This window comes from Staurois parvus, unplaced genomic scaffold (assembly GCF_062004578.1).
Source record: "Staurois parvus isolate SC_StPar_1 unplaced genomic scaffold, SC_StPar_1.0 ptg003699l, whole genome shotgun sequence".
Classification (NCBI taxonomy): Eukaryota; Metazoa; Chordata; class Amphibia; order Anura; family Ranidae; genus Staurois; species Staurois parvus.
In genome coordinates, this window is record NW_028321495.1 from 20,001 (window position 1) to 47,808 (window position 27,808).

The 27,808-nt window shown below is 47.1% G+C and overlaps 1 protein-coding gene across 1 annotated transcript in view; it reads right to left on the reverse strand.

The window, feature by feature from the left end:
- Window positions 1-27,419, reverse strand: part of LOC149427510 (E3 SUMO-protein ligase PIAS1-like) — a gene marked incomplete at its 3' end in the record, with an annotated part of 45,666 nt that extends 18,247 nt beyond the window's left edge. Inside the window, exons 1-7 of the mRNA XM_089667954.1 lie at window positions 27,388-27,419; window positions 23,295-23,342; window positions 23,103-23,193; window positions 22,742-22,876; window positions 17,641-17,746; window positions 17,283-17,356; window positions 12,274-12,434 (exon numbers count right to left, since the gene is read on the reverse strand). Of these exons, the coding sequence (XP_089524080.1) occupies window positions 12,274-12,434; window positions 17,283-17,356; window positions 17,641-17,746; window positions 22,742-22,876; window positions 23,103-23,193; window positions 23,295-23,342; window positions 27,388-27,419 (647 nt within the window). The remainder of the gene's footprint in view (window positions 1-12,273; window positions 12,435-17,282; window positions 17,357-17,640; window positions 17,747-22,741; window positions 22,877-23,102; window positions 23,194-23,294; window positions 23,343-27,387) is intronic.
- Window positions 27,420-27,808: the final 389 nt, after the last annotated feature.

The window sequence follows — 27,808 nt, forward strand, 5'->3', positions numbered from 1 at the left end:
TATGCAATGGCCAAGTCCATCACCTGACCTGAATCCGATTGAGCATTTCACTTGCTGAAGACAAAACTGAAGGGAAAATGCCCCAAGAACAAGGAACTGAAGACAGTTGCAGTAGAGGCCTGGCAGAGCATCACCAGGGATGACACCCAGCGTCTGGTGATGTCTATGTGTTCCAGACTTCAGGCTGTAATTGACTGCAAAGGATTTGCAACCAAGTATTAAAAAGTGAAAGTTTGATTTGTGTTTATTTTTCTGTCCCATTGCTTTTGGTCCCTTAACAAGTGGGAGGCACATATGCAAACTGTTGTAATTCCTACACCGTTCACCTGATTTGGATGTAAATACCCTCAAATTAAAGCTGACTGTCTGCAGTTAAAGCACATCTTGTTTGTTTAATTTCAAATCCATTGTGGTGGTGTATAGAGCCAAAAATGTTAGCTTTGTGTCGATGTCCCAATATTTATGGACCAGACTGTATATATATATATATATATATATATATGGAAGGATGTGGGTTTCTAGAGCACTGGGCCAACTTTTCATTGGGGTGCAGCCTATGTGCTAGAGATGGTTTGCACCTAAATGGAAGGGGGTCTGTGCTGTGCTATATTATAACGGGGTAGTTAGGTCAGTACTTATTGTTGGCTGGAATGGGGAAAGATGGGGGGAGGGCTATGGCGGATAAGAAGGTTCCCATGTCAGAAAAGTGTGTGAGTGTGTGAGTGTGTGTGTGTGTGTGAGAGTGTGAGTGTGTGTGTGAGTGTGTGTGCACGTACATACACACACACTAGTACTGGTGGCAATCAGCGAGTTATAGCGGGACTGCAGCAGCCATTCTTGCACAGGGGGGGAACGACACACCAACATCCCCAGTGACACCAATACAGTGATCAGTGCTAATAAAAAGCACTGACACTGTACTAATGGCACTGGGCAGGAAGAGGTTAGCATGAGGGGCGATCAAAGGGTTAACTGTGTGTGTGCATGCTTCACTGTGTAATCACACTGCTATGCAGAGCCATACAAAGCAGTGCGCCGGAGCTGACAGGGGAGAGATCTGTGTTGTTTACATACAGGTCTCTCCCCGTCGTCGATAGCCGGGTGCCACTGGGGAATCATACAAATGGTACCAATTCCACTGGTTGTTTGTAACATGGGAACCTTCTTATCTGGTGCAAACCATCTCTAGCATATAAGCTGCACCCCAAAGAAAAGTTGGCCCAGTGCTCTAGAAACCCAAATCCTTCCCTTTTTGATTGACAGCTGAGGCAGCCAATGGAGGCGCGGGCAGGGCACGCACCCGCCTCCTACACAGAAAGGCAAAAACAAATATATATATTTATTTATTACACACACACACACACACACACGTGATTTTGCACAGCCCCGCAGCAGTATTTTTGCTATACGGCGGCAGGAAGGCGATTAGACGAGGATATGAAGATTTGTAGCATCTGTGGTAAAGGAGAACATGAAGTACATTAAATAATCACTTGAACCTTGCATATTCTTTTCTTTGTAATTAAATACTGCAATAAGAGTGAGGGATTACAACTTTGGATTGCTAGATACAACGTTAGATCACCAATATTAGAATATATTGGAATATCTGGTTGGAAAGCATAAAAAAAAAAAAAAAAAAACCACCAAAGCAAAAAACCAAAAGGCAAAAAGACCAAAAAGGCATAAAAACCAAAAGGCAAAGACCAAAAGGCAAAAAAAAAAAAAAAAAAAAAAAAAAAAAAAAAGGATTTAAATTTACTTGTTTGGGATGCGAGGGGGTCTGGCCTACTAAAATAATCAATGGAACAGAAAGCTAGGAATTGTTTCTAAGTATGGAAAAAGCTTTTTTGGTCATACTTCTCTTGTGGGTTACAGAAGCGCATTTGCTTGTTCAATCCTGTCCCCCAGAACCAGTGTGCAAAGGCCTGCCATTGGCTGACTTCATCGAGCCACTCCAGACAGAGGAGGATCCCGACAATGTCAGGATCCACCCAGATGCCTGATCAGCAGATGTCTCAGTGTGAGACAGCTGCTCCAACCCCTTCTCCAGCCCAGTGCTCCAGTAAGCACTGGAGGGGCAGAGCCATGAGCGGTGACTGACAGTTACCACTCTCTGCTCAGAGCGGACCGAGAACTAAGCCATCTGTGGTCATGTGATCACTCAGTTCTTGGGCTTAGAGCCGCAGGGGATAGCTGCAGCAGACTGATGCGGCAGCATGGAGGAGAGTATAGAGGTTTTTTTTTTTTGTTTTTTTTTTTATTTCCACACTTCTCCTTCAACCACTTGAAAATCGCAACGTTTATATGAGTATTGCAGCCTTCAAGTGGTTTACTGGGGTTAGGGCTGAAGATAGCAGCCATAACCTCGGTATCTTTCTGCAGCCGACTCTCTCATGAAAAACAGTCAGAGCGGCCAATTACCCACAGGAACGCTCCGTATCGGCGGGAGGGGACGTTAAACCTCACCCATGCTATTTTTGGGCTGATCATTAAAAACGACACGCCCGAGAAACAGCCCAACAGTGCAACTGGCTGAAGATAAAGGCGATGAGAGACTATTGTCTGCGATCGCCTCTATCACCATGGAGGACCAGAGCAATGATCTGGTCCGAGCTGGATGAAAACTAATTTTTTTTTTTTTCTTAAAGGAAAATATCAGGAAGAAAAATGTTTCTGATCTTTTTTTTTTCTTAAAAAGGTAAAAGGAGATTTTTGGAGTCTTTTTGACCCCAGATCTCTCCTTAAAGAGGACCTGTCATGCTTATTTCTATTACAAGGAATGTTTATATTCCTTGTGAAAGAAATAAAAGTGATTAAAAAAAGTGTAAAAAAAAAAAAATTAGAAAAAAAACTTTTTTTTTTTTTTTTAAAGAGCCCCCATCCCTCCGTGATCATGCACATTAGTGATAGCATAGGCAAGTCGCACACATATATAAAAATGGTGTTCGCAGCACACGTGAGGTATCGCCGTGAACGTTACAGCAAGAGAAATCATTCTCATTCTAGACTACCTAACTCTAAACAGGTAACCTGTAAAGAATTGTGTAGCCTATGAAGATTTTTTTATGCATCATAGTCTGCCGCCATTCCACGAGCGCGCTCAATTTTAAAACATGACATGTTAGGTATCTATTTACTCGCCGTAACATCCCTTCATATCTTACAAAAAAATTGATATATATACAGTTGCAAGAAAAAGTATGTGAACCCCTTGGGATTACGTGGAGTTTTGCATGAATTGGGCATAAAATGTGCTCTGAACGTCATCTAAGTCACAACAATAGAAGAACACAGTCTGCTGAACATAATACTACACAAACATTAGATGTTGCCATGGTTTAATTGCACATAACATGGAAACATTCACAGTGCAGGGAGGAAAAAGTATGTGAGGCCCTAGCTTAATGACTTCTCCCAGAGCTAATTGGAGCCAGGAGTGAGCCAACCTTGACTCCAATCAGTGTGATGATATTGGATGTGTTGCTGACAGCTGTCCTGCCCTTAAAAAACACACACCTGTTTTGGGTTTACTGGTTTCAAGAAGCACTGTCTGATGTGAACCATGCCTCGCAGAAAAGAGCTCTCAGAAGACCTACCATCAAGAATTGTTGACTTGCATGAAGCTGGAAAGGGTTACAAAAGTATCTCCAAAAGCCTTGATGTTCATGTGTCCACGGTAAGACAGAGTGTCTACAAATGGAGAAAGTTTAGCACTGTTGCTACTCTCCCTAGGCGTGGTCGTCCTGTAAAAATGACTGCAAGAGCACAGCGCAGAATGCTGCATGAGGTAAAGAAGAATCCCAGAGTGTCAGCTAAAGACCTACAGAAATCTCTGGCACATGCTAACATTTTTGTTGACACCTCTACAATAAGGAAAACACTAAACAAGAATGGAGTACATGGGAGGACACCACGGAGGAAGCCATTGCTGTCCAAAAAGAATATTGCAGCACGTTTGAAGTTTGCAAAAGAGCACCTGGATGTTCCACAGCACTACTGGCAAAATATACTGTGGACAGATGAAACCAAGATTGAGTTGTTTGGGAAGAACACACAACACTATGTGTGGAGAAAAAAAAGGCACAGCACACCAACATCAAAACCTCATCCCCACTGTGAAACATGGCGGAGGGAGCATCATGGTTTGGGGCTGCTTTGCTGCCTCAGGGCCTGGACGGATTGTTGTCATTGAGGGGAAAATGAATTCCAGACTTTATCAAGACATTTTGCAGGAAAACGTACGACCATCTGTCCGCCAACTGAAGCTCCGCAGAGGATGGGTGATGCAACAGGACAATGACCCAAAGCATACAAGTAATTCAACAAAACAATGGCTGCAACAGCACAGAATACGCCTTCTGGAGTGGCCCAGTCAGAGTCCTGACCTCAACCCGATTGAAATGCTGTGGCATGACCTTAAGAGAGCGATTCACACCAGACATCCCAAGAATATTGCTACACTGAAACAGTTTTGTGAAGAGGAGTGGTCCAAAATGACTCCAGATCGTTGTGCAGGTCTGATCTGCAACTACAGGAAACGTTTGGTTGAGGTTATTGCTGCCAAAGGAGGGTCAACCAGTTATTAAGTCCAAAGGTTCACATACTTTTTCCTCCCTGCACTGTGAATGTTTACATGTTATGTGCAATTAAACCATGGCAACATCTAATGTTTGTGTAGTATTATGTTCAGCAGACTGTGTTCTTCTATTGTTGTGACTTAGATGACGTTCAGAGCACATTTTATGCCCAATTCATGCAAAACTCCACGTAATCCCAAGGGGTTCACATACTTTTTCTTGCAACTGTATATATTTATAGTGTTTTGTTTTAATTCATTAAAGTGTATTTTTTTCACAAAAAATTGTGTTTGAAAAACCGCAGCAAAAACACCATGTGACTTAAAAATGCAACGATCGCCATTTCATTCTTTAGGGTCTGATATTATATTATAAATATACTATATTATATTAATATTTATTTGGGGGTTAAGTAATTTTCTAGCAAAAAATACAGATTTAAACTAGCAAACAAAAACGTGCCATAAAATGATTGGTCTTCCAGTAGGAATGCATACAGTCAAACGCACAATGTTCTACTGCAGAGGTCTTAACAGGATTGCAAAACCATGTCAGTTGTTTGGTTCAGATTAATGTGCTTCTTACATGTGTCAAAATTATATGTGTTCTATATTATTTTAACGCCTACAGTTGAGCTCAAAAGTTTGCACCCCCTGGCAGAAATTGTGAAATTTTGGCATTGGCATTGATATTGAAAATATGGCTGATCATGCCAAAAAACGTCCTTTTATTGAAGGATGATGTTCATATGAAGCCATTTATTATCAAATAGTTTGGCTCCTTTATAAATCATAACAGAAATCACCCAAATGGCCCGAATCAGAAGTCTCCGCCCCCCATCAGAAGTCTCCGCCCCCCGAATGTTTGGCCTTGGTACAGACACACAAGGTGACACACACGGGTTACAATGCCTATTAGGAGGTTAATGTCCCACATCTGTGGCTTTTTAAATTGCAATCAGTGTCAGTGTATAAAAAGTCATGAGTTTGTTAGCTCTTACATGGAAGCACTGACTAGGCTAGATACTGAGCCATGGGGATCAGAAAAGAACTGTCAAAAGTCCTGCGTAACAAGGTAATGGAACTTTATAAAGATGGAAAAGGACATAAAAAGATGTCCAAAGCCTTGAATATGCCAATCAGTACTGTTCAATCACCTATTAAGAAGTGGAAAGTTGGGGGATCTTTTTTTTTATTTAACTTTTTATTTTGTAATTATACAAACATTAAAACATATTCCATCTTCCAAAATAAACTTCTAATTTTTCCCTATTATAAATACATTCTTAAACCCCCAACCTCCCACCCTCCCCCCATCCCCTCCCCCCTACCTACTTCATCATAATCTTATCTCTATCTGTATCCATTTCTCCATGTCTTGTTACTCCATCTAAAATCCCTACAACTTCTTAGGCTACCTTCACTGTAAATTAATTCTGTATAAGCGATTAATTTTTTTTTTTTAAAGGGACAGTGCAAAAAACAAAAACATTAACCACTTGCCGTCCGCCTGCCGTTGATAAACGGCAGGGCGGTGGCAGTCCAGGGGCGGGTTGCCGTTCATAAACGGCACCCGCCTTTTCTAGCTGTGCGCGCTGTATCCTCCGGACACAGTGAAACACCAATCGTCGGACGGGACCTCTGTACGAGGTCCTGATCATGTGATCACTGATTGGCGAATCAGTGATCACATGCAAAGTAGTAAGCAAGATGTCACTTGTGACATCATTGCTTACTACGTGTGAAATCTGTGAATGATCACAGAGGTCACATGGTACAGGGCTATTCACAACAGCCTTGTACCATGTGACAAGCTGTGACCAATCACAGCTCACTCAGTACTTCTCAATGACTGCAAGAATGCAGACAGAGAGAAAGAGAAATGATTGCTTTTACATCCTATATGGGTGTAAAAGCAATCAGTTTAAGAAGAAAAAAAAAAAATCTTCATCACCCCTCACAAGTAGTACAGTGTCACCATGGTGACACTGTACTGCTAGGGTGACAGTATGTAAAATAAAAAATATAAAAAAATAAAATAAAAATGTAAAAAAAATGTTTAAAAATTATAATTTTTGGTTATAAACTAATTTGGAGTTTTTGTTTTTTTTTACAAAAAAATAACGGAATAAATTTTGGCCAAGATTTATGATGAAATATTATTTATTTGAAAAATTTTATTTAAAAAAAAACACTTTTTTTCCAAAATTTTTTGGACTTTTTCATTTACATAGTAAAAAAAATAAAAATCCCAGCGGTGAATAAATACCACCAAAGTAAAGCTTTATCCGTCTCAAAAAAATGGTAAAAAATTCATATGGGTACAGTATTGCATGACCGCGCAATTGTCATTCAAAGTGTGATAGCGCTGAAAGCTGAAAATTGGCCTGGACAGGAAGGGGGGGGAAAGTGTCCGGACTGGAAGGGGGGGGAAAGTGTCCGGACTGGAAGGGGGGGGGAAAGTGTCCGGGCTGGAAGGGGGGGGGAAAGTGTCCGGGCTGGAAGGGGGGGGGAAAGTGTCCGGGCTGGAAGGGGGGGGAAAGTGTCCGGGCTGGAAGGGGGGGGGAAAGTGTCCGGACTGGAAGGGGGGGGGAAAGTGTCCGGACTGGAAGGGGGGGGGAAAGTGTCCGGACTGGAAGGGGGGGGGAAAGTGTCCGGACTGGAAGGGGGGGAAAGTGTCCGGACTGGAAGGGGGGGAAAGTGTCCGGACTGGAAGGGGGGGAAAGTGTCCGGACTGGAAGGGGGGGAAAGTGTCCGGACTGGAAGGGGGGGAAAGTGTCCGGACTGGAAGGGGGGGAAAGTGTCCGGACTGGAAGGGGGGGAAAGTGTCCGGACTGGAAGTGGTTAAATAAAAAAAATAAAAAAAAAGTTCAAAGTGCCCACATATGTAAATGGTGTTCAAACCACACAGGTGAGGTATCGCCACGAATGTCTGAGCAAGAGCAATAATTCTCACACTAGACCTCTAACTTTACATTGCTAACCTGTAGACATTTTCAAAGCGTCATCCATGGAGATTTTTAATTACCGCAGTTTCACGCCATTCCACGATCGTGCGGAATTTTAAAGATAGACATGTTGGGTATCTATTTACTCGTCGTAACATCTGCTTTTATATTTTACAAAAAATTGTGGCAAATGTTTTTTTTGTTTTTATAAAACCATGTATTTTTTTTTACAAAAAATATACATTCATTTTTAAAAACTGCGCATTTCGGTTTCGGTCAAGTGCATTTTGAATTTTCGTTTTCGGCACCAGAAGTCAAAAGGTGTTGCCTTAAAAGTCAGCCCTCAACCCCTGGATATGAGCAGTGTCAGATTACACAGCGCACAATGTCTGACATGTCAGGCGTTCCGTTACACAAAGTATTGCACCGCCGGTGGGGCAGGCGTGGTAGGGTACTGTTACATGCGACTACCCAAATTCTTGCAGATACATTGCAGTCTGGTATTAGTTTCATGGGGCCGAGCGGCTCGACTTCCCCAAACTAACCACATCACAGAATGAAGTTTGTGTACCTGAGCACAGCCCGTGTAGGCAGCCTTTCTGAAGGCAATTATTAATAGATTGTGATCCTCGGTGAAATTACCTTTGAATTTACAAATGAATAAAAAGTTCTACAAGTGACAGGCTCAGTATAGAAATCACACATAGGGGCTTGTAAAATGGGCAGCAAGGCCTCGTTCACGAGGGTGTATTTATGTATACAGTGCACTCCTGCAGTATTCAGATCCCTTTTCACTTTTTTAACCAGTTGCCGACCGCAGATAGTTGAATGATGGCTGCACTGCGGCTGGCCAGTTCTGGGAAGCCGTCCTATGACGTCGTACCAGAACGCGCTCTCCTGTGCACACGCAGCGACCTCGGTGCTCACTTTGTCCCACAGACACAGCTGATCATGTGATGTGGTAAAAGGCCAATCACAACGGACTTTAATCACGTGATCAGCCGTGTCCAATGACATGCTGATCACCTGGAAATGCAATTACCGGTTCTCAGCTGCACTTTCCTCACGCTGTCAGAGCACGAGGAAAGTACTGCAGAGAACTGGCAGTTGTCAGAGCGGGGATTGGCACCGATCATAAGTGCCCAGCAGTGCCACCCACGAGTGCCCACTAGTGCCGCCTCATCAACGCACATCAGCGAAAGGAGAAAAATTACCTGTTTGCAAAATTTTATAATAGAAATAAAAACTTTTTTTTTCAAATGTTTTGCTCTTTTTTTGTTTATAGTGCAAAAAAATAAAACACCCAGCGGTGAGTAAATACCACCAAAAGAAAGCTCTATTTGTGTGAAAAAAATGATAAAAATTTCATATGGGTACAGTGTTGCATGACCGCGCAATTGTCATTCAAAGTGCAACAGCGCTGAAAGCTGAAAATTGGCCTGGTAAGGAAGGGGGTACAAGTGCCCGGCAGGCGAGGGGTTAATGTGATGTTGCAGCCCGATACTACAGTTTACATTCTTTTCTCAATACATTTGGTATCCTATAATGACAAAGTATAAACAGAATTTTAGAAATGTCTGGGGAAAAAAAAAAAAAAACATAAAAAAACCCCAATCCCCCCCCCCCCCAAAAACAAAAAGAAACACAAAACAAAAGTAAACTGAAATATCACATGTACCTCACATCTGGTTTCCTTCTGCACATGCGGTAAGCGTGCTGCGCTTTGTGAATGGGCCACAGTCTTCTAGGACCTGTGAAGTGTCCCAGAAGGTTGCAGGGGGCCGAAATTCCAGATCAGTTCGTCGCAGCGAACTGAGCCGTAAGTGGGAGAAGGTACCTTTCAAAACCCGGTGCCCGATGCCCCTCTCTACAAAAAATGCCAAATGTGAGGGGGAGGTGGCAGACAAGAAGAGCTTCCCCTTTTGGAACTCCGCTAAGCATTCAGACCTTTTTCTCAGTACTTTGCTGAAACACCTTTGGCACCAATTACAGCCTCGAGTTGTTTTGGGGGGAAGACGCCACAAGTGTTTTGCACTGGATTGGGTGACTATTGGGAGTAAACTGGATTGGGTGACTATTGGGAGTAAACTGGATTGGGTGACTATTGGGAGTAAACTGGATTGGGTGACTATTGGGAGTAAACTGGATTGGGTGACTATTGGGAGTAAACTGGATTGGGTGATTATCTGCCATTCTACTTTGCTCAGTAAGGTTGGATGGGGACGGTAGGTGGAAAGCCATTTTCAGGTCTCTCCAGAGATGTCCAATAGGGTTCAAGTCAAGGCTCTGGCTGGACCACTCCAGGACATGCGCAGAGTTGTTGCTAAGCCACTCCTGTGTGGTCTTCGCTGTGTGCTTAGGATCATTGTCATGTTGGAAGGTGAACCTTTGGCCCAGTTAGAAGTCCTGAGTGCTGTGGAACAGGTTTTTCATTGAGGATATCTCTGTACTTTGCTCCATTAAGCTTTCCCTCAACCCTGACCACTCCTCAAAGTACCTGCTGCTGAAAAACCACACAGCATGTTGCTGCCACCACCATGTTTCACTGTTGGGATGATATTGGACAGGTGATGAGCGGTGCCCAATTTACTCCTGACATAACTTTTAGAATTAATGCCAAACAGTCCAATCTGTTTCATTAGACCAGAGAATCTTGTTCCTCAGAGTCCTTTGGGTGCTTTTTTGCAAACTTCATGTGTTTTGCACTGAGGAGAGGCTTCATCTAGCCACTCTCTCATAAAGCCCAGATCAGTGGAGGGCTGCAGTGATGATTGTCCTTCTGGAACTTTGTCCCATCTCCACACAGGATCCCCAGAGCTCAGAGTGACCCTTCGGTTCTTGGTAGGGATGCACCGAAATTTCGGTGGCCGAAACGTTTTGGCCGAAAACACCTTTCGACTGTCAGCCGATATGAAAATAAAGCACCAATACAGGTGCAGAAAAAAACCCGCCACTGGCCATCGCTCGGTAGTTCTCAGCCTTACCTGAGAAACCATCGAATGATCCCGACGCTGGACATAGAGATGAGTGGGGGAAAGATGGCCTCCACTCATCTCTATGCCCTTGGAGGACCAGAGCGATGTCACTTCCGGTTCTGGGCATTTTTTTTATTTTTTATTTTAAAAGCACTCGATCAATGCTTTTTTTTTTTTCTGTAATGCTTTACACTGCAGAGGAGAGATGCGGGGCCCTATTGACCCCATATCTCTCCATAAAGAGGACCTGTCACTAATTATTTCTATCACAACGGATGCATTCATTCCTTGTGATAATAAAAGTGATTAAAATATTTTTTAAAGGGACAGTGCAAAAACAAAACAAAAAAAAACATTAAATTTTTTTGGTTTAAAGTGCCCCCGCCCCCCCATGTAGTGGAGAAAGCATATGTAGGACATGCCCACGTATGTAAACTGTTTTCAAACCACACACGTGAGGTATCGCCACGAACGTCGGAGCAATAATTCTCGCACTAGACCTCCTCTGTAACTTTACACTGCTAACCTGCAGAAATTTCTAAAAGCATCACCCACGGTGATATTTAAGTGCCGCACTTTCACGGCATTCCACAAGCGTGCGCAATTTTAAAACGTGACATGTTGGGTATCTATTTACTCGCCGTAATATCTTCTTTCATATTTAAAAAAAATAAATGGGGTTATATATTGTGGGGTTATTTTTGTTTTTTGTTTTTTTAATCAAAGTGTATTTTTTCCAAAAAATTGTAAATTTTTAAAAACTGCACATTTTGGTTTCAGTTTTCGGCCAAATGCATTTTGAATTTTCCGCTTTGTTACCAGAATTTTCATTTCTGTGCACCACTAGTTCTCGGTCATCTCTCCTACTAAAGCCCTTCTCCCCCAACTGCTCAGTTTGTCCTGTGACCAGCTCTTGGAAGAGTCCTGGCTGTGCCAAACTTTGAATTATGGAGGCCACGGTGCTCTTGGGGACCTTCAGTGCAGAAGTATTTTTTTTTTTATAGCCTTCCCCAGATCTGTGCCTTGGAACAATCCTGTCTCTGAGCTCTGCAAGCAGTTCCTTTGACCTCATTCATGGCTTTTGCTCTGATACAGTACACACTGTCAGCTGTGAGGCCTTTTATAGAGGTGTGCCTTTCCAAATCATGTCCAATCAATTGAATTTACCCCAGGTGGGTTTCCAATTAAGGTGTAGAAACATCTCAGCAATGATCAAGATAAATGGGAGGCACCCAAGCTAAAGTGTTGTTGCAATGGGTCTGAATGCTTATGGCCAATGTGAAATTTCAGTTTTTCCTTTTTCAAACATTTGCAAACATTTCTAAAATTCTGTTTTCACTTCGTCATTATGGGGTACTGAGTGTAGAATGAGGGGGGAAAAAAAAAAAAAAAAAAAAAAAAAGATTCAAAACAACTGTATCAGGCTGCAACATAACATTGAAAAAAGTGAAGGGGTCCAAATACTTTATGAATGGGCTGTAAACCTGTGCAAAAGGGCCAGCTTGGCCTGTGCAAAAGGGCCAGCTTGGCCTGTGCAAAAGGGCCAGCTTGGCCTGTGCAAAAGGGCCAGCTTGGCCTGCACAGGTGTTCTTTTGCATCAACAGACAGGCAGTCCCATTCATGTCTACTGGGATGCAGGAGCAGCATGCACACAGCCACTGGCCCCAATTTGACAGCCACGACAGGCTGTCAAATGGGACTTCCTTGGGCAGAAAAGGAGTGGAAGGTTTAAAAGTGAGTCAATATTTTCTATCATAGGATTTACACTCACCCATCTATTATTAAATGCTCATACGGTGCCTTCTTATCACACACAGGACACACCCACGTGGGCTTCTTCTCATTCATCTGGATATACAGGGTAGCATCAAAGCACTGCAGATGGGAGCAGGTAAGTGACCGGCAAGGGATGGTCAGACGCATTTTTCCCAGCTGAGAGCAGAAAAAAAAAAAATTAACAGAAGATTCACTACATAACAGTGCAAAAATGAGTTTTAAACAAAAAAACAAACAAAAAATACAAACTGTGCTTTTTCTATTAAAAAGGAAAAAAAAAACCCAAACATTTGGTTTATTAACCGCTTCCCGACCGCCCTATAGCAGAACTACTGCTACAGGGCGGCACAGGTACACAAAATCACATATATACACACACGTTATTTTGCATTTCTGGGTAGGGGGTGTGTGCGAGACTCACCTGCGCCGCCATTCGCGGTGGTCATTCACCAGGTCCCGGCCAGTGATTACTCGCCAGCGCCCAGTGATTGCCCAGGATCTCCGACGGGGAGGAGAACTGTTTGTAAACAAAATAGTTCTCCTTGTCGGCTCGTGCACACAGCACAGCCATCCAAAGCAGTGTGATTACAGTGAAGCACATGGACACCGGCCATAATGAAACAGCACACAGTTAACCCTTTGATCGCCCTTCCTGTTAACCCCTTCCTTCCCATTGTCATTAGCACAGTGTCAGTGTTTTTTTTTTTAGCACTGAACAATGTATTGGTGTCACCAAGTCAGTCCCCCCAGTGTCAGAATGCCCGCCACAGTTCCGCTATATGATGCTGTAAAATATATATTTAAAAAAAAAAAGCCCAGTATATATACTGCCATTTGTAAACGCTAGAACTTTCACGTAAACCAATTTATACGTTTTGGGATTTTTTTTTTTTTTAGCAAAGACATGGAGCAGAATACATTTTGGATTAAATTTATGATGAAATTTGATTTTTAAAATTTTATTACTGGACATGTTAAACAGCAAAAAGTTAAAAATATTGTTTTTCCTCCCTCAAAATTGTCTTTTTTATAGCACAAAAAAAAAAATGCACAGGCGATCAAATACCACCAGAAGAAAGCTCATTTTGTGGGAAAAAAGAACAAATTTCATTTGGGTGCAGCATTGCATGACCGCACAATTGTCAGTTAAAGTTACGCAGCTCCACAACGCAAAAAAAAAAAAATGGTCTGGTCAGGAGGGGGGGGGGGGGGAGTAAATCCTCAGGAGGGAAAGTTTTTAAAGCAGAACTTCAGTTGGCCACCCATTCCCCCCCATTACGGCACACGTGCAGATGTTCAAACATCTGGGAGCAAAATAACCCTGCCACTTCTCAGCACAGGCTCCGCCCTGACACGTTTGATTCCATTAGTAGGGCTAGCCAGTACTGGACGAAACATGTCGGGGCAGAGCCTGTGCTGACGTCATCATGCTGCTAGACTGAGCAATGGCTAGGTTGTTTTGCATACTCTGCTGCTTAAAGTGAGCACCTCTATTTGTTTCTAATAAAACGTAAAACTGGTTTCTCAATATGAAGCTTGTTTTCTTTGGTGTAATCCTAAACACATGCGGAGTAAAAGGTACTGGCTGCAGCTAATTTCCCTTGATCTCTGCTTGTGTGCCATGTGGTTTCCAAATTGGTAAGAGACTGTCATTTTATATATTTGATGGTGGAGTCACAAGCTTTCATATCACTGGGTCAACTGGGTGTTGGGACACATTTTTATTAAACAAAGCAGAACTTCACAAAAAAGGGGAAGTTAGGCTACGTTCACACAAGCTTTGTCAGCAGGCGTCAGACAGGCGTTTGGGAAGCGTTAACGTTTCTCAATCGCCTATGAATATTCTGCACATGGCAGCACACAGTGCTGTTCACACTGAAGTGTTTGCGTTGTGGCAAAACTGACGCCTCGTGTTGAGTCAGGAGGCGTTGAAGTCTCCCAATCAAGTCTATGGTGACGCTCCTCAAACTCTTGGCAGGCGTTTGAAAGGCGGTTGCAGAGCGTTAAGACCATTACATTTCATTATAAGCGTTTTTGGTGCGGTTTTAACGCTTCTCAAACTCCTACGAAAATTCTGAACATGGCAGCACACAGCGCTGTTCACACTGAAGCGTTAGCGTCGCGTTAAAACTGACGCCTCATGTGCAGTCAGGAGTTGAAGCCTCCCATTCAAGTCTATGGCGACGCTCCTCAAACTCCTGGCAGGCATTTACGGAGCGTTAATACCATTAAATTTCATTGTAGGCGTTCGTGGTGCGGTTTTAACGCTTTGCAAACGCCTATCGAATGCCTCTAAAACACGCATAGGGCGTCTGAGGAGCATTAAAAACGCTTCACAAACGACTTTCTAATGCCTGTAAAACGCTATAGGGGGGTTTGGCAAGAGTTAAAAATAAGTCAAGTGTGAATGAGCCCTTAGGTTTGTTTACACCCCCCCCACATTTGGGGTGAGCAGTACCTGGTTTTGACAGGTATACGCTCCTACTTCCGGTCAGATGCGCCGCGGCAATCTGAGCTGGAAGTTCGTCCCCCCTCCTTCTCCTTCAGCCTTCAGGGACACATTACAGGTCCCAGAAGACACGGAGACCATTTACAAAGCGCAGCATGACTGGCGCATGTGCAGTAGGAACCCGGCTGTGAATCCGCAAGGTTTCACTGTTTCTAAGATGCCAGCTCCTGGACCCGAAGCTGATTGAAGAATTGACTCGGGGGAGGACATCGCTGGATCCCTGGACAGGCAAGTTATATTAATAGTAGCTACAGTATTTGTAGCTGCTGACCTAGTTTTGTGTGGGGGAGCCTGGAACGCCCTGTTAAAGGTGTGATTTATGTTTTAATCATTCAGGTATAGAGCAACATTTGCTTTTGGACGTATTACACGGTTGTATCTATGCGATTTTGAGTGCTGCAGTATAATTTTCTCAGTTATTTAAAAATAAAAATTCTCTCCATCAAGCGCATTTTCCTTAATTTTTTTTTGTACTAAACTGTTTTATTATGATAAAGGGGGGAAGAAGCGAGGCAGCAGAACGTGACCTTTAGGGTAAAGGTTCAATTTCAACATCAATATGTTCAATATAGACAGATGCAAAAAAACAAAACAAAAAAATCCATATTAACCCTCCCTGGCAGTATTCCTGAGTGTAGCTCGGGGTAAAGTTTCAACACCACAAGCGGTAACCCCCCCGAGCTACACTCGGGAATACACTGCAGCGTTGCTCTGGGATCCCTTTTGCACTTACCTTGTCCTGCGCTCCCGCGATGTCCCCCCTGCAGTGTCCTCGGCAATGTCCTCCGGCCGAAGCCGACATCCGTTCTCTGCGACGTCGGGACGTACGGGGGACGGAACGGCGGGAAATTTTAAAATGTCAAAAAGTGACATTCACTAAATCCACTAAAATCTCATAATATAACATTACTATATCAAACCATTTCACATACATTGTGTCCCGAGTGCTTTGTCCGGCGCCCTGCCTGCATTTTTACTGTTCTTTCTGCCTGGAAACTGAGAAACGTCCATGGCGTCCAAAAAGCGTCCCTTTAGGTCAAAAGCGGTTTTAGACCGGCTAGAGAAAAGCGATAGTAAATCAGAACCACTTGCAGAATTGAGTGATAATGATTTGTGGGGGAAATTCCTCATCAGACAAAGCATCTTCCATATTGCTTGAGGTGATTATAGCCATATTAGTGCATTTGCGACAGAAACAATTGAGTACCGACGTGATACTTTTTTTATTTGCACTAACATACAAAAATAACACACTGTATGTTATTGCAAATAAAAAAGTATCACGTCAGTACTCAATTGTTTCTGTCATCAGACACTGAAAATGATTTTGCGACTTTGCTCAGTGATGTGCGAACTTGGCGCTCTATTTTCAAATTTCAGTGTTTTTGGTTTGATTATATTATTGAATTAAATTGTTATTTTTTATGATTATTTATTAAATTATAATTTATGATTTCGTGTTTCAAATTTTATCCTCCCCGGGATGTTTACTAGACTCTTGTTCGGACAGATTTCAGTGAGTTATTCCTAAGAATTACAGGCTAAAAAAACGACATATTTCCATGCAAAAAAATGTACCGCTTTGAGCACAGAAATATGGACATAATCAGACCGCTAGGGAGGTTAACAATCACATGAAGAACGGTCTGGATAAAAGCGCACAGATGTGTCCCAAAGGAAATAAGTGAACGGTATATGTCAACTGTGATTGGTGGGGAAAAAACTCACTGCTGCAATGGTAAAAAACACATCGGTTTGTGGAAAGTATGACCAGGAGCCAGGCGCTGGGTAGTTTTGTGATAAAAGTAATACACTTTATATGGAGGTGTGCCTTTAATAATTCATATGGTAAAAAATAGATAACCAGCCTGTGGCTTTAGGAAGCCAAGTTCCAAGATGGACGGCCCCGTTTGCTTAGAGGGAAGTAGTGGAATAGAATGCCTGTCAGTGCAGGGACCACGTGTATCCGACGTCCCAGCGTCCCGGATGACGTCACCAAGATGTGGAGAGACGGAGGGGAGGAACTCTTGCTGGAGCCGCAGCTTTAGAAGGAAGAGGCCGGTTGCCAGGACAACATGTTTCGCACGCATGCGCTTTAAAAAGTCTCTCCCCCTCCTTCTTGGGACTTGATAAAGCGCATGCGCGCGAAACATGTTGTCCTGGCAACCGGCCTCTTCCTTCTAAAGCTGCGGCTCCAGCAAGAGTTCCTCCCCTCCGTCTCTCCACATCTTGGTGACGTCATCCGGGACGCTGGGACGTCGGATACACGTGGTCCCTGCACTGACAGGCATTCTATTCCACTACTTCCCTCTGAGCAAACGGGGCCGTCCATCTTGGAACTTGGCTTCCTAAAGCCACAGGCTGGTTATCTATTTTTTACCATATGAATTATTAAAGGCACACCTCCATATAAAGTGTATTACTTTTATCACAAAACTACCCAGCGCCTGGCTCCTGTTCATACTAACAATCACATGAAAGTATTCAATATTTACCGGACACAGGAGTGAGACCCGTAAACTGGTTGTAGCAATTTCACTGTCTGGATCAGCTGTGAGCTTCTCTTTAACTAGAAAAAAACAAAAAAAAAAAAACACAATACATAAAATGTGGTGTACAACTCCAATTTTAAGCTGTCAAGTCGACATATTTTCACCGGCTAAAACTGCACAAAATTTCTGCTCTAGAAATGCATTCGTTGTATCAAATTTCTCAGAATACACAAACCAACATATGATTTCTGTTCCTTTGTTATGAGCAGAAGGCATATCCGTTTACAAAGTAAATGAGCTAAGATTCCAGCGGCTGAGTACCAGATGGGATCTCATTATAGTGATGAGGAAGAGATCTTACTGAGAGCTCTGGAATGGTCTGGGTTGCGGATCCCTTTCGCCCGTAGCCTCTGCAATAAGATGGCCGACGACAGCTGCTTGACAAGGTAAACCGCCAGCGAAAAATTCTGTCGAGAGAGAGAGAGAGGGTCAGAAAGGCAACTCAATCATCAATCAAGCCCATACAACAGCAAAACAAAACAAGTTATAAAAACAAGAGATTGTAATCTGGTAGGATTACAGTATATGGAAACCCCAACAATTCATTTATATTTGTTGCCTTTTGGGCCAGTAACCACTTCAGTCTGCAGGCCTCTCTCCCTAAAACACCGTAAAGCGGAGTTCCAGCTGAAAAAAAAAAAAAAAAAAAAAAAAAAAGGCAGCAGCTACAAAAACTGTAGCTGTTGACTTTTAAAAAAACAGCCACTTACCTGTCCCTCGGTCCAGCGGTGTCCTCACCACGGCTGGTTTCACCGGCAGTCTTCTCTCCCCACCATCTTCAATGTGGGCAACCGGCTGTGACGGCTTGCGGCTTCAAAGCTGGTTGTCCACTGCACATGCGTGAGAAGCGGGGAGGGGGTGGACAACTTCCACTTCCGATCGCGACGATGGCAGTGGAAGTGGGTACCTGTTAAATTCAGGTACCTACTCCCCCCCCTCCCGCTCCCCAAGGGTGACAATCCTTAATGGGAGCGGGGGACAAAGACTTAAAGCGGAACTTCCCTTTTGAGTGGAGCTCCGCTTTAAGTCCAAGAGCAACTTCTTTTTTAATTTTCTTTTAGTTTTGGTGGCATTTTGGTTTTGTGCATTATACTTTTCAGCATTTGTGGTCCCAACATTATGCATTTTGGGAGGCGGAGGGGGGTGATAGGGCTTTCAACTGATAGCAAAATTATGAATTTTTTTTTTTTTTCGAAATTCGGAAAGCTAAACTACAGGAAAAGCTTTTCTAAAACAATTTATGTAATCTGTGCAGCTGCATTAGATTTACCACAAAATAAAACCAACTGAATTAAATTATATCACATTACAGCAGTGAATGCGGCACTTTGCTTGACCACCAACCCCGACGACGGGGCACTGATCCTCCCACCGACCCAGACGACGGGGCACTGATCCTCCCACCGACCCAGACGACGGGGCACTGATCCTCCCACCGACCCAGACGACGGGGCACTGATCCTCCCACCGACCCAGACGACGGGGCACTGATCCTCCCACCGACCCAGACGACGGGGCACTGATCCTCCCACCGACCCAGACGACGGGGCACTGATCCTCCCACCGACCCAGACGACGGGGCACTGATCCTCCCACCGACCCAGACGACGGGGCACTGATCCTCCCACCGACCCAGACGACGGGGCACTGATCCTCCCACCGACCCAGACGACGGGGCACTGATCCTCCCACCGACCCAGACGACGGGGCACTGATCCTCCCACCGACCCAGACGACGGGGCACTGATCCTCCCACCGACCCAGACGACGGGGCACTGATCCTCCCACCGACCCAGACGACGGGGCACTGATCCTCCCACCGACCCAGACGACGGGGCACTGATCCTCCCACCGACCCAGACGACGGGGCACTGATCCTCCCACCGACCCAGACGACGGGGCACTGATCCTCCCACCGACCCAGACGACGGGGCACTGATCCTCCCACCGACCCAGACGACGGGGCACTGATCCTCCCACCGACCCAGACGACGGGGCACTGATCCTCCCACCGACCCAGACGACGGGGCACTGATCCTCCCACCGACCCAGACGACGGGGCACTGATCCTCCCACCGACCCAGACGACGGGGCACTGATCCTCCCACCGACCCAGACGACGGGGCACTGATCCTCCCACCGACCCAGACGACGGGGCACTGATCCTCCCACCGACCCAGACGACGGGGCACTGATCCTCCCACCGACCCAGACGACGGGGCACTGATCCTCCCACCGACCCAGACGACGGGGCACTGATCCTCCCACCGACCCAGACGACGGGGCACTGATCCTCCCACCGACCCAGACGACGGGGCACTGATCCTCCCACCGACCCAGACGACGGGGCACTGATCCTCCCACCGACCCAGACGACGGGGCACTGATCCTCCCACCGACCCAGACGACGGGGCACTGATCCTCCCACCGACCCAGACGACGGGGCACTGATCCTCCCACCGACCCAGACGACGGGGCACTGATCCTCCCACCGACCCAGACGACGGGGCACTGATCCTCCCACCGACCCAGACGACGGGGCACTGATCCTCCCACCGACCCAGACGACGGGGCACTGATCCTCCCACCGACCCAGACGACGGGGCACTGATCCTCCCACCGACCCAGACGACGGGGCACTGATCCTCCCACCGACCCAGACGACGGGGCACTGATCCTCCCACCGACCCAGACGACGGGGCACTGATCCTCCCACCGACCCAGACGACGGGGCACTGATCCTCCCACCGACCCAGACGACGGGGCACTGATCCTCCCACCGACCCAGACGACGGGGCACTGATCCTCCCACCGACCCAGACGACGGGGCACTGATCCTCCCACCGACCCAGACGACGGGGCACTGATCCTCCCACCGACCCAGACGACGGGGCACTGATCCTCCCACCGACCCAGACGACGGGGCACTGATCCTCCCACCGACCCAGACGACGGGGCACTGATCCTCCCACCGACCCAGACGACGGGGCACTGATCCTCCCACCGACCCAGACGACGGGGCACTGATCCTCCCACCGACCCAGACGACGGGGCACTGATCCTCCCACCGACCCAGACGACGGGGCACTGATCCTCCCACCGACCCAGACGACGGGGCACTGATCCTCCCACCGACCCAGACGACGGGGCACTGATCCTCCCACCGACCCAGACGACGGGGCACTGATCCTCCCACCGACCCAGACGACGGGGCACTGATCCTCCCACCGACCCAGACGACGGGGCACTGATCCTCCCACCGACCCAGACGACGGGGCACTGATCCTCCCACCGACCCAGACGACGGGGCACTGATCCTCCCACCGACCCAGACGACGGGGCACTGATCCTCCCACCGACCCAGACGACGGGGCACTGATCCTCCCACCGACCCAGACGACGGGGCACTGATCCTCCCACCGACCCAGACGACGGGGCACTGATCCTCCCACCGACCCAGACGACGGGGCACTGATCCTCCCACCGACCCAGACGACGGGGCACTGATCCTCCCACCGACCCAGACGACGGGGCACTGATCCTCCCACCGACCCAGACGACGGGGCACTGATCCTCCCACCGACCCAGACGACGGGGCACTGATCCTCCCACCGACCCAGACGACGGGGCACTGATCCTCCCACCGACCCAGACGACGGGGCACTGATCCTCCCACCGACCCAGACGACGGGGCACTGATCCTCCCACCGACCCAGACGACGGGGCACTGATCCTCCCACCGACCCAGACGACGGGGCACTGATCCACCCAGACGACGGGGCACTGATCCTCCCAGACGACGGGGCACTGATCCTCCCAGACGACGGGGCACTGATCCTCCCAGACGACGGGGCACTGATCCTCCCAGACGACGGGGCACTGATCCTCCCAGACGACGGGGCACTGATCCTCCCAGACGACGGGGCACTGATCCTCCCAGACGACGGGGCACTGATCCTCCCAGACGACGGGGCACTGATCCTCCCAGACGACGGGGCACTGATCCTCCCAGACGACGGGGCACTGATCCTCCCAGACGACGGGGCACTGATCCTCCCAGACGACGGGGCACTGATCCTCCCAGACGACGGGGCACTGATCCTCCCAGACGACGGGGCACTGATCCTCCCAGACGACGGGGCACTGATCCTCCCAGACGACGGGGCACTGATCCTCCCAGACGACGGGGCACTGATCCTCCCAGACGACGGGGCACTGATCCTCCCAGACGACGGGGCACTGATCCTCCCAGACGACGGGGCACTGATCCTCCCAGACGACGGGGCACTGATCCTCCCAGACGACGGGGCACTGATCCTCCCACCGACGGGGCACTGATCCTCCCACCGACGGGGCACTGATCCTCCCACCGACGGGGCACTGATCCTCCCACCGACGGGGCACTGATCCTCCCACCGACGGGGCACTGATCCTCCCACCGACGGGGCACTGATCCTCCCACCGATACCAACGACGGGGCACTATTCCTCCCTCTAATAGTGGTAGTAAACTGTGCCCCCTCTTCACTAACACCAGGACAGTTTCTATTAGTCACAGTCCATCCCCCCTAACGTTTGAAGAACAGTGAACTGGCCCATTGAAACTTTGGAGACCACTGCATTAAAGCAATGTGAAAGTATACTTCAACTCTAGGAGAGCTTTATTCCACTTTCAAACGCTCACAACATACACAGCGAGGGGGGGGGGAGATTAGAGAAAGATTTAGAGAAGTTGGGCTGTTTGCTTACAATGTTATCAGAAAATGTGTTAACGCTACGGAACCTCTCCCCCTATGTTCTGAAGGGCGGGTGGGGTTGGGGGGAGATGTTCTGTGGTTCTGTCCTGGGGTAACAATGCTCCCCCCTCCACAGGTACTGTACAGTGAGTGTTGAGTGAGATACTAAACTAAATCAATGAAAAAACTAGAAAAGAAAAATGAGTGCAGCCACCACATATAAGGACAGGAAAAGGGGTTGGACAAAATTATGGAAATAGGGTGTTGGGCCGCCCTTTAACATCCAAGACGGCCTGAAATCTCCTGGGAATTGACAAATATAAGTCTGAACTTGCTGCTCCTCTGAAAAGCAATCCGGTGTGGGGCAGCTACAGAATATTGCCTAAAATTTCACCAGATCAAAGCAATATACTAAACCAAAAAAAAGAGCACTACTATGGTAACCCTTCTGCAGAAGACACGAATGAAGGGTTATGCAACACGTCACATCACCCATGTCAAAATGGTCCCCTGGAGAAAACCGGTTTTAATTTGGTTCCCTGTGCTAGTCTGCAGAGTATCGGAGAGCTTGTTTTTTGCACTTACAGTCAAAGAGCCCTTGTGGTTAATGTCCATGTAGGCTACAAGAGCATCTGTGTCATGGAAAAAATGGTCGCATGATACTTACACGTCCAATTTCCGCTGTCCACGACACAACGATGGTGTTAGGAACAGTCGTCGACAGACGTACAAGTGAGGTAATATTGATTGGTCGGCTTGGTCGCTTTGGTTCAACCCCATTTTTGGTTGGTGGAAGGTAACCCTACAAGAAGAGAATGATGGAAATGCTCTACGTTAAAGAAATTTGTTACAGGCCATAATTAACGACCGGGCCTATCCTGATACCCCTTTCCTACATGTAATCTTTTTTTTTTCACTAGAAAATTACCTAGAACTCCCTAAATATATATTTAAGCAGAGGCCTTAGAGAAAAGAGGGAAAAAAAAAAGTGGATGTAGCAATTTTTCATGCAAAAAAGAATCACTTACTGGCAAATTACAGGGTTTTCCATTTACTTTTACACACAGGTTTGGTGGGAAATGGTCTTCTTGAGGGCAACTGGTTTCCGAAAGGCAGAACCTGAGAGGAACACACATGATTAGGAATCATCTACAAGTAAAATTTAGAAGCACATAAACACAATAAAAGACAAAACCCCGACACACAGTAAAAGATCCTACCTGAGCTGCACTTGAACTGTGAAATCACATTTTGTTCCAGAGATATCCCTGGAAAAGTAAAAAACGCACAGTGACTAAAAACAGGTACAAAAATGCATCTTAATTCTATTACTTATACCTCAACGTGCCTCAAATGTACAGGGCCAGACTACCCACGAAGGCCCGAGGCAGTCATCCTCAGCCCTAGGGGACAACGAACTACTAAACGGGAATGCCTAGCTAGATAACTAACTTCTATAGGAAAGGTAGAAGGCCCAAGACGGAGGAGATGGGTACACCTCCAAAAACAGGAAGAGAACTAAAAATATCCCTGGGAAACACAGGGGTCTGCAGTATGCGGAGGTCTGCCCAACCTTTCTCCTCCATGATATAGGAAGAAGACCCCAGAACCCCTAAAGCAGGGGTCTCAAAACTTTCCAACAGGCCAGTCTACTGTCCTTCAGACTTAGAGTGCGCCAGACTGTAGCTAGTAGGGGAAATCGCGCCCCACAGGTGGTGTCAGCGGGAGAGGAACAGTGCCCCATTTGGTGGTGTCAGCGGGGGAGGAATTTGCAGTGCCCCATTTGCTGAAAAACCAAGGGGACAACGGACCTTCCAGCAATGATCTCTGCATGCCACAGATGCAAAGACCCAGCAACAGAATTCTAAGTTGGGATCTTAGTCAAGACTGGGTCTCCTGCTGTGTAGGAATTATTTGTTCTAAGGGTCAGGAACTACCTGATCTGCAGAGACAGGACCACAGGTATGTTTAGAATCCCAGCCTGCAACCATTGAGGTAGATTTGCTGGCAGTAGTCTGAGCAAGAATAGAAAAGTCAAAGGCCAGCCTTGAGAAGGAGAAGGAAGTCTCCCACTTCTTTACGAACCCTTAATGGAAGGCTGAAGGGAAGAGATAAATTACTTGCCTACTGACAACAGAGCAACGGGTGGCAAGGTGTGGATCTTTAAAAAGGAAGAAGCTTAAGCTGGACTACCCACTGGTGAGTACAGGTGACTGCCGACACTGCAAGCCAGGGAGGCCTGAACTGATCGGATCTTAAAGTGAGGTTTGTCAGGGAAAAAGCTAACCAGACTGCATAAAGCTAACTTTTTACAGGAGGTTGCCCGAGCATGCCACAATGAAGATAAAGAGAGGGCACTAGTCTGAACACAAGCCAATACTTGAGAACAAACAAGTGAGCCCAGGTAGCAGCCAAGGATCAAGATCAGTAGATCACTAGAACTGGTTCTGGTCATTCATGTGGATCAGGGGAGTATCCCCACGTAACCAAAGAGGCTGTTCATATCCCAGGCACAGGAGGTCCTCCTGAGGAAGGGAGTGGAGGCCCAGTTGAGGCACAGCTCTGTAACTCGAGTAAACACAAGGTCTGAAGCAAGGATTCTCACAGTATGGGAAGCGCCCAGACAGACTGGGAAAGGTGTGAGATCCTGTGCAGTAGCACCAAAAAGACAACAGGAAGCAGCTGGAGTACTCAGAAGCAAGGGATTGACTGGTGGCTAAAAGAGGGTTCCAGGGACCACCAGGATGCCCACTTGTAGAAATGATGGCACACCTCACACAGAAGAATTAATTAACCCAATTATGAGCCCCTACTGGCCGAGCAGGACTGTCTGCAGTAAATGTCCACAAGGTTTCTGAGCCTTGGATGTACACAAAGGGTAGAACTCAACAATCCTCTCCTTACACGACAGACGCTGGAGTCAGAGCATTCTCTGGCCTTACGTGAAGTTATTGATCACTGCGAGGACCCAAGAAGCAATATCCCTTGAAGACCAAAGTCAGATCCTCTATCAATAGGTCACTGGCCTCCCAACAGAGCAATAATGCACTGGCGCATCTGCATGAACGTCAGACCCATGCTGAAGATACGTTTTGAGGTCTGTAGATAAGCATCTTTACTGCAGCAAAAGAGTCCACTACAGGTGAAGAGAGATCTCTTTGGAGGAAATTAACCAATTAAAATGGACAGATTAGTCACTCCCAACAGAGAATGGATGGCAGAACCAACCAGTTCAAACTGGGTTTTGGAGGAGAGATTTGGTTCGTCTGCAAAGGAGAGCATGCCTTGCACCTGACCAGCGGTGGTTTACAAAGGGAACAGTCCACCGTTTCACAAACTACCTCTGAAATGGGAACCTTTCTAGCATATGCTCAGGGTACTTCCAGTCTGCACAGAGGAGCGTCTCCAATAGCAGGTGCAAGGAGAAGGTTCATCAGCAGAAGCTCCAAGACCCAAGCCAATATTTCAAAGGGAAGGTAGCATGCACTGCATCAATACAATCCAACACGAGCCCCTGTAATTCTGAGAAGACAACAGGAGAGTGCAGTGCCTCAGAAGACTTTTGAAAAATGTTTGTTGGGATCTCATTATAAAAGTCAAATAGGGTCACTAGGACCAGTGGTCCAGCCTGATCCAAGGCATCTAGAGGGTAAAAACAGACTCTGCAGAAGATAGTGCTGGAGTAAGAAGAGCCTCTGCAATCAATGTGTGAGGAATTGTGTGCAGAAAAAAAATCCTGAGTGGATGTAGAAGTTCCTGAGGATAGGACTTCTCAAGGACTCAGCCCCAAACAACAGAGCTGAGGAAGATTCCAGTGAAGAAGACCTATCATCAGTGGTCTCCAAAACTGCAGGCCACACGTGGCACTTTGATTGACTTATTTTGGCCTGTGGGGCACTGTTCCTCCCGCTGATACCAATGATGGAGCACTATTCCTCCCACTGACACCAATGATGGAGCACTATTCCTCCCACTGACACCAATGATGGGGCACTATTCCTCCCACTGACACCAATGATGGGGCACTATTCCTCCCACTGACACCAATGATGGGGCACTATTCCTCCCACTGACACCAATGATGGGGCACTATTCCTCCCACTGACACCAATGATGGGGCACTATTCCTCCCACTGACACCAATGATGGGGCACTATTCCTCCCACTGACACCAATGATGGAGCACTATTTCTCCCACTGACACCAATGATGGAGCACTATTCCTCTCACTGATACCAATGATGGGGCACTATTCCTCCCACTGATACCAATGATGGGGCACTATTCCTCCCACTGACACCAATGATGGGGCACTATTCCTCCCACTGATACCAATGATGGGGCGCTATTCCTCCCACTGACACCAATGATGGGGCGCTATTCCTCCCACTGACACCAATGATGGGGCGCTATTCCTCCCACTGACACCAATGATGGGGCGCTATTCCTCCCACTGACACCAATGACGGGGCGCTATTCCTCCCACTGACACCAATGACGGGGCGCTATTCCTCCCACTGACACCAATGACGGGGCGCTATTCCTCCCACTGACACCAATGACGGGGCGCTATTCCTCCCACTGATACCAATGGTGGGGCACTATCCCTCCCACTGACACCAATGATGGGGCACTATTCCTCCCACTGATACCAATGATGGGGCACTATTCCTCCCACTGATACCAATGATGGGGCACTATTCCTCCCACTGACACCAATGATGGGGCACTATTCCTCCCACTGACACCAATGATGGGGCACTATTCCTCCCACTGACACCAATGATGGGGCACTATTCCTCCCACTGACCCCAATGATGGGGCACTATTCCTCCCACTGACCCCAATGATGGGGCACTATTCCTCCCACTGACCCCAATGATGGGGCACTATTCCTCCCACTGACCCCAATGATGGGGCACTATTCCTCCCACTGACCCCAATGATGGGGCACTATTCCTCCCACTGACCCCAATGATGGGGCACTATTCCTCCCACTGACCCCAATGATGGGGCACTATTCCTCCCACTGACCCCAATGATGGGGCACTATTCCTCCCACTGACCCCAATGATGGGGCACTATTCCTCCCACTGACCCCAATGATGGGGCACTATTCTTCCCACTGACACCAATGATGGGGCACTATTCCTCCTACTGACCCCAATGATGGGGCACTATTCCTCCCACTGATACCAATGATGGCGCACTATTCCTCCCACTGACCCCAATGATGGAGCACTATTCCTCCCACTGATAACAATGATGGAGCACTATTCCTCCCACTGACAAAAATGATGGGGCATCGTTTACCTCCCATTGACACCGGGGCATTTTCCAATCATGTTATCTACTGACAAGGCCAAGCCGCTCTAGTTGGAGGGATCCTGACAATATTGTCAGGATCCACCGAGATGCCCAACAAACAGCCTGCCCTGCCTCAGCATACAGCGAAGAGCCGGAGCCAGCTGCGCGCATGCTCACCCACTCCCCAGCCTGGGGCTCCAGCGAGTGCTAAAGGAGCAGAGCGGAGAGTGGCGACTGACAGGCAGTCATGTGATCACTCAGATGTTTGTCTTGCAGCAGGCATGGGCTGCTCCAGCATAGGAGGCGAGTTTGTTTTTTCAGAAACCCATACTTCTCCTTTAAGTGGATTACAAGGTAAGCTATACAGTCATGCACCATTGACGTTCTTACTGGGAGCTCCATCATGTAGTCAGAGCTGTTGCAGCAA